Genomic DNA, 8683 nt, shown 5'->3' with positions numbered 1-8683 from the left:
CGATTTATTGTAATGCTTTTTTCCTCAGTTGGTCAGAACAAACGTGGCAGACTTGTTACTTACTTGTTCAGATAACAATATCTGGTGAAAATTCTAATTTGGGTCATATATTCCAAGATGTAGTCTAGAATCTGTGATTGCGAAGTACAGTAAATATCCACACCGGTGTGGTGACTGACTGCCACACATACTCTTCAGAACATTAGATTAATCCGCGCTGGAGCCGCGCCGCCGCACAACCCACGCCAGGAAGATAATTCCGCAAACAGCTGCAATTGCAGGTTTTCAAACAGAGATGGCGACAAAGAGGCAAAACTTACGGACTACAGCTTTAAATAAAAGTTTTTCTCAAAATTTCACAACTACTTCAACAATGAGGCGAATTTTACATATAATTTAAATTCTCTGTCCGCAGGTAGGCCTACTATACACATAGTTCCAACATGAAACAAATCATCATTTTGGTGGGAAAAGTACAGCAGAAGCCTTGGATTTGATTAATTATGTGATGTGTTGTGGTAGGTGGTTTGTTTGAATCTAAAATATTACATCTGTCTGATAAAATGAAAGAAATTGGTATGATAAGATAATTTTTTAAATATAGTTAAAATAGACGAATTGACCATCATGTAAGTTCCGGGTCCATAAGTTTACTATTTCCAACCTGTCAGTTATAGGCTATCATGTTAATTGTACTGTACTCGTGTAGATAATCAATTTATTTGTATCATTTTAATTAATACATTATTTCCTTTGAATAAATTAATATTTCCTTTCAAATAAATGACAACATAAGAATTGTCACTGCTTTTAAGTTACAGAGCTCATAATGTTGACCTCTATACACTATTATATTCAATTCAATTCAAGTTTATTTGTATAGCGCTTTTCACGATACAAATCGTTGCAAAGCAACTTTACAGCAAATTAAGCTTCTGCAATATTTAGTGGTAGCTTATCAGTGGTGACTGTCAGTTTATGTACATATGGCAGAAATATACGGAAAAATCAATTAAAGACGTAATCAAACAGACCGAACATTATCAGGAAGGCTATTCCAGAGTTTGGGAGCCAAATGCGAAAAAGTTCTACCTCCTTTAGTGGACTTTGCTATCCTAGGTACTACCTATGTATTATATACATTATGTACTGTTATGTATTATACTACTATGTATTATATACATAAATAGTACTCTAGACAAACATACAAACTACATTAAAAGCAGAACCTTAATAAATAATCAATACAATCGTTGAATTAGCTTTAAAATGAGGATTTACTTTAAATGCTTTCGGATGAAAACATAACTAAATACATTTAGAATAGGAACAAGTCTGCTGTTAAAATTATCTACAAGCACAAAGAATTCTCGTTACTATTTTTTACTATTTAAGATTCCTCTTTACTATCAGAGGTATTCTCTTTTAAATATTTATAAATGAGCCTATATTATTTTCCTATTCACTCTCTCAAAGACTGAGAGAAAATCTGTGTGGCAACTAAACCAACACTAGGTGTCACACTAGTTCAATGAACACGTTTTTTATACTGAACCCTGGCATTAGATGAAGGATGGAATTTGCTCAGATAAGGGTGAAAACCAAAGGTGTGCGGCTGTGTGTGGATTTCACTTCTGTAATTCTGCCACATTTTGTCAGATTTTGCTAAAAGATGTTAAATGCATTTTAACAAAATATACAGAGCAAGGTACTCAAAATAACGTTGCTTCAAAATTTTAAATTACACCAAATACACAAAATAATGTTCTTTTTAGCAGCATCATATGACCCCTTTAAGGCAATAAGGTCGAATGATGTTTAGAACACATTATATTGTATTATATAATATAATATTATATTATATTAAGATTTAATTTTGTATCTATAAAACAGTTGAACAATGAAATCATTTTTGCTCAGTGATTATACACTTTGGGCCTTTTATTATTATTATTATTATTATTTTTAATATACCCAACTGGAAAAGCACCCTTGAATAGGAACGTGGAATATATAGGCCGTGTTTGATGGGCAGGTGGTCTTCATATGTCAAGAAGATAATTTATCATGTATTATACCACCTTTTTCATTTTTTTTTATTTTGGATTGACAAAGTTGTTGAACTAGAAAAGCGTTTCTGCTTTTGTCTCAGGCTGTAAAAACCTCACAAGATATTAAGTTTGATTACATGCTAATCATGTAAACATGTTTATTATCTCTTGTTTTCTCTACACTCAACAGGAAATTTGATCTACACTATTTGAAGAGTCACAGTCACACTATCATTCAAAACTTTGGGGTCTGTATAAATACAGTAAAAACAGTAATATTATGAAATATTATTATACATTTTTTCTATTTTAATACATTTTAAAATGTAATTTATTTCTGTGATGGCAAAGCTGAATTTTCAGCAGCCATAAGTCCAGTCTTCAGTGTTACATGATCTTTCAGAAATCTTTTTAATATTCTGATTTGGTGTTTAAGAAAATGTTTTTATTATGATCAGTGTTGAAAACAGTTGTCCTGCTTAATATTTTTTAGTGAAAATTGTGATTTACTTCTCAGGATTCTTGTTTTGAATGTGTTTAAGTCATTTTTGCCATTTTTTAAAATGTCTTAGCAGTTGTGTACTATGAAGAGGAAAAGGCTTGAGTAAAGACATGAGATGGAAGTTGCAGAACACAAGTGAGTTATTTACACATTTATTTATTATCCTGCATATGCTAGTAGACTTAACATAGACAATGTGGTTTATTTTACAGAAATGTTGACATACATGTACTATGTCAAAGTGTTCTGTGATCACATAATTGTACAGATTACGACATGCATTCAAAGATGCTGATATGTGCAGAAACGTTCTGCAGCTTAAAGGTGTCTAAGGACATTAAGATACAAGATAACATAATTTAAACAAACAAAAACAGAAAAGAGGCAGAAGACATGAGAGGAAGAAATACAATGTAGCAAGGATGCATGGGAGAACAGGCTATGACAAATGGATGACACATTCATATTTAACCTCGCTTTCAAACAAAAATATAAAACCTCACGCTTGCCATGACGATATATATCACAAATGATCGTGTGATGAGAAACATGCATGTTCACAGTCCACCAGATGTTAGAGTTAATTTTACCATTTAAAAATGAGCAAAGTCACACAGACACAAATCCCTTTGCATCTACTGCTCCCATAAAGGCTGATTGGAGATGCTTCTGTAGTCATATGATGACATGCTACAGATAAAAAAAGCAGTTGATTGCCTGGTGTGAGTGATGAAGGAAACAAAAGAGTTTAACAGTACCGACTTTGAGCCCCACTCATTAGCCTTTATTTAACAGGTGCTAAATGGTGAGAATCTTTTATTTGTGCAATATTTGAAACTGTCATTTTGAAATGCCTCAATGCACGAGTCTGCCAATGACTGATAAAAAAAACAATATTTGGGATACCAGTTATAAATAACTTTTATCTTATGAGCTGTTTAAATGGTCAGGGCTCTGAAATTTTATTTTTGAGCATATGCAAGCACTTATAAGACATGAGACATTTCATATGAGCTTTTCGTTTTGCTTGTGTTTATGGCATCACTTAAAGGCATAGTTCACTCAAAGATGGAAAGTCTGTCATCATTTACTCACCCCCATATTTTATTTTTATGTTTATATATTTTGAATAATGTTAGTGCGGCCCAAAACAACATTGAACTCCATTGACTTTCATGGTATGGACAAAATATCAACTATGTTCACAGAAGAAAGTAAGTCATACAGGTATGGAGGTGCATAAATGATGCACATTTTTTGGTGAAGTATTCCTTTTAAACAGTTGTTGCTGCGTATGCAGTATTGAGGAAATTGTAGCAGCTTTAACATGCTGAAAAAATATTTCACTCTAAAAACAAATTCAATTCATTTACTATAACAGAGGTGCCTACAGGGAGTACTAGCCATGCACAAAATTGGTTACAAAACTTCATTCATTGATGGCTTGAACCCTCAATATTTATATACAGTATCGCCATATAATATTTGGACACTTAAATTTGATACAAAATATCACACTAAGTAGCATTTGCAAGATGCTTTTTTTTCAAAACTAACTGTACTTTTCTTTATTTTAGTAATTGAGTAATTTTTGAATACTTTTTCTACCAGTTTACACTGTACATTGATATTTGACAACCAGAAAGTGTCCAAAAACATCTGTCCTAATCTGAAACTTTTTTGTAAAATGTTTTGCTTTAAAAGTGTGCTTGTGCTATATATCTTTAAAATACATTCATTCAACTTAATTTGATATTTTGCAAAAAATTTCACACATTTTGTCCAAATATTTTTGGGGGCCACTGTATATGAGGCATATAACGCACAGAAGGGAAGCTGACCATCCTGTGGGAATACATGAGATGGGCCATTATTCAACAGTCTGTCAAAACAGAAACAGGCATGTGACGACATTCTTTTAAAAACAACGACAACAAAAGAAACAAGATGATGCATTCTTTAAATGAAGAAAACATAGACATCCACCACAGCAGAAGATTAGTGTTGTAGAAAACCTGAGAACTTAATATTACGCATATCTATTACTTAAAGACCTGATTTCCCCCCCCCTATAAAAAGTATAATTTTCTGTACAGTGCTATATGAACAAAGCCAGCAAGATGCTTTTTTTTCTAAACTAACTGTACTTTTCTTTATTTTAGTAATTGAGTAATTTTTGAATACTTTTCCAGCCAGTTTACACTGTACATTGATATTTGACAACCAGAAAGTGTCCAAAAACATCTGTCCTAATCTGAAACTTTTTTGTAAAATGTTTTGCTTTAAAAGTGTGCTTGTGCTATATATCTTTAAAATACATTCAACTTAATTTGATATTTTGCAAAAAATATCACACATTTTGTCCAAATATTTTTGGGGGCCACTGTATATGAGGCATATAATGCACAGAAGGGAAGCTGACCATCCTGTGGGAATACATGATATGGGCCATTATTCAACAGTCTGTCAAAACAGAAACAGGCATGTGACGACATTCTTTTAAAAACAACGACAACAAAAGAAACAAGATGATGCATTCTTTAAATGAAGAAAACATAGACATCCACCACAGCAGAAGATTAGTGTTGTAGAAAACCTGAGAACTTAATATTACGCATATCTATTACTTAAAGACCTGATTTCCCCCCCCCTATAAAAAGTATAATTTTCTGTACAGTGCTATATGAACAAAGCCAACTGATTTATAGCCTTCTCATAAATGTTTATGAACAGGCACGTGTCATTTCAACCACCATATGGCAGTAAATTGTGGTCGTGCAGAATTTTGGTTTAGAAAAAATAGAATCACTGTCAGCATTAATTAACAAAACATAAAATACCTTTTATGAGCCCATTAAATCATTTCAAGAGTTTGTTTTTCATATTTCAAATGAACCTGTTTGTAGAAATTTATAAAAGACTCTCCTGGTCTGATTTGTCAGAAGAATCTTATTTGAAGAGTATAACCGGAGTGATTCTGACAGCCACAAAGTATTTTTAAAACATCAAATTTTTTTTTTTGAGTGGTAACACTGATATTTCAAATATTAAAGATATATAATCTGAAAAATACAATTGAAGTCTCTGCCTATACACTTACAAATCCATTAGACTGTAAATAAAGTGCCACAATTCTTGGCCTGCATAGATTGCAGTATGCTGTATTGCACTTTCCACCATAGTGTAACTGCGAGAGCCAGCTGAAGTCTTGAGTTCCTCTTCCTCGTCTTTTTCACAACCCTCAATCAGCCCATTCAGACTGTGTAATTTCTCCAAACACAATGTACATTTTGAACAATCAGCCAACCGCCATGCCAAAGCAAGTAATATACATATATATTTCCAGCAATCTTGGAATAAAGGCAACATAAAATGGATATTCTCTCATGTGACAAGAAAAACATGTCAGCCAGATGATAATACATAACTCAAAAGAGAACAAAATATTCTTGAATACTCAGTAAAACCAGTCAAATGTGAGTTTGTTAAGAAATGACTCAAAGGTCAGGCATCTGATTGATACAGATATGGTGAAATATGAATAATAATGAAACAACTCATGTGAAAAATTAAAACTGTAGTGGCATTTACACTATTGTACTCTTGTCAAATGAAAAAAAAAAAAGAGTAAGTTTGATGTGTGTGTGTGTGTGTGTGTGTGAATGAAAACGTAGTTTGTGTTTTGGTCCTTTTGACAATAGCATTACTAAGAGGACTGGGTTTTTGAGTTTTAACAGGGAAATATGTGAGCAACATTTGTAGGTTTTAATGACCAGAACCACTGATTTGATGGTTAAATTGCTCTAACACCACTATGTAAACTTATTTATTTATATTTTTACATTTACTGTTTGCTGTGCTATTGAATATTTGAGTATGTAAAGATAAGTTAAGACATACATACCTGCTGTACCCATGTGTTTGCATGATATACTGTATGTTTAAACCTAAAACCTTATTTTTTTGAAAGTTGACATCTTAATTTTATCCAGGCATAGCTATCGCGATGCATAACATTCAATATACAATTTACAGCTATTGCATATTGTCTGATTGTTATTCTCGTTTGGCAACTACAGGTGTATATGCATCTCTGATATTAAGGAAAAAAGTGGTGCAATTCATCTGGTCATTAATTTGAGATTTTGATGCTGCTAATTTGAGTACCAAACCAAATATTAAAAATAATAATAATAATAAAACTAAATAAAACCCCAAAATAAATATGTGACACTATAGAGTCATTCCTAGATCTTAACACAAACACATCTGCATTAGGTACACATTGCATTTCTACAGAAAGTCATGATATGTTTCAATACGTCGCTACTTTGCAGCTCACTTTTCACAGTCTTTGATGAAAATTCCCTCTTTAAAACAGGAAAAAGGCTAACATAAACCCTTTTGACATCTACTATGCCCTCTGTGGCTATGTGCATTGTCATTGCTGTAGTCTCTATATTTACCGTGGAATGCTCTCAGCAAACTAAGCACCGTAAAACAGCTTTGTTAATATGCATGCTCTTGTAGGTTCTGACTGTCTCTATAAAATAATAAAACAAGTGAAAAGGTAAAATGTACAGGTAGGTCAACAATGTCCTCATTGTTGGTAAATACATTCTAAACAAGCCTCTCGTTTGCACCCGCATCCTCCAGGTTTCGTCTGCAAGAAACTGCAGTCTCATTTGCGTTATTGACAATGACACAATTACAAGGGACTTTTCATGCCATGCAAAATTATCTTTCAGACCATATCTGCGTGCCCTTTTCTCCACCAGTGCACTCCACTCTGTATGAATGTCAAGTCACAGTCACATACCGGTTTCGCAAGATGGCGAGTGATTGCCATCCCCTGGCATTAGATGGATCTCTGGCGTAAACATGTGGTTCTCTACCTTGTGTTCACTTTGGTTAGAGTCTGGATTTTCCTCTCCATTACCACCGACTACCACTTGAGTGCAGTTCTGTGCTGCTAGTTTGGGTGAGGAGATGGCTGCGGAAGCCACTTCCATTTGGTTCTGTTCCTCATGGTAATCCTGTTCCTCCAGGTTCCCCAGAAGCAGCGCCGTCTCCCCGGGATGGTATCCACCAGCTAGCATCTTTGGAGAAATAACCAAGCCTTTCACTGGGATACTACCCAGCATTTCTGAATCCGAACAGAGCGGAGAGCACTCTCCCTCCGGGGAGTCATCTTCCAGAAGACTGTTGTTGATATCCTGTGGAGAAGATGTGTTGGGCGGTGGCATAGATTGCAGTATGCTGTATTGCACTTTCCACCATAGCGTAACCGCCAGAGCCAGCTGAAGTCTTGAGTTCCTCCTCCTCCTCCTCGTCTTTTTCACAATCCTCGTTCAGCCCATTCAGATTGTGTGATTTTTCCAAACACAATGTACATTTTGAACAATCAGCCAACCGCCATGCCAAAGCAAGTAATATACATATATATTTCCAGCAATCTTGGAATAAAGGCAACATAAAATGGATATTCTCTCATGTGACAAGAAAAACATGTCAGCCAGATGATAATACATAACTCAAAAGAGAACAAAATATTCTTGAATACTCAGTAAAACCAGTCAAATGTGAGTTTGTTAAGAAATGACTCAAAGGTCAGGCATCTGATTGATACAGATATGGTGAAATATGAATAATAATGAAACAACTCATGTGAAAAATTAAAACTGTAGTGGCATTTACACTATTGTACTCTTGTCAAATGAAAAAAAAAAAAGAGTAAGTTTGATGTGTGTGTGTGTGTGTGTGTGTGAATGAAAACGTAGTTTGTGTTTTGGTCCTTTTGACAATAGCATTACTAAGAGGACTGGGTTTTTGAGTTTTAACAGGGAAATATGTGAGCAACATTTGTAAGTTTTAATGACCAGAACCACTGATTTGATGGTTAAATTGCTCTAACACCACTATGTAAACTTATTTATTTATATTTTTACATTTACTGTTTGCTGTGCTATTGAATATTTGAGTATGTAAAGATAAGTTAAGACATACATACCTGCTGTACCCATGTGTTTGCATGATATACTGTATGTTTAAACCTAAAACCTTATTTTTTTGAAAGTTGACATCTTAATTTTATCCAGGCATAGCTATCGCGATGCATAACATTCAATAT

General features: G+C 33.9%; 1 protein-coding gene across 1 annotated transcript in view; it reads right to left on the bottom strand.

Moving 5' to 3' along the window:
* The window catches only part of LOC107725689 (telomeric repeat-binding factor 1-like), a 13238-nt gene extending 5439 nt beyond the window's left edge, over positions 1-7799 (bottom strand). The window contains exon 1 of the mRNA XM_016535061.1: positions 7373-7799. Coding sequence (XP_016390547.1) covers positions 7373-7799 — 427 coding nt within the window. The remainder of the gene's footprint in view (positions 1-7372) is intronic.
* Between the last annotated feature and the right edge of the window lie 884 nt (positions 7800-8683).

Source organism: Sinocyclocheilus rhinocerous, unplaced genomic scaffold (genome assembly GCF_001515625.1).
Source record: "Sinocyclocheilus rhinocerous isolate Xijiao unplaced genomic scaffold, SAMN03320098_v1.1 scaffold1327, whole genome shotgun sequence".
NCBI lineage: Eukaryota > Metazoa > Chordata > Actinopteri > Cypriniformes > Cyprinidae > Sinocyclocheilus > Sinocyclocheilus rhinocerous.
This window is presented reverse-complemented; position numbering and strand designations above follow the sequence as displayed.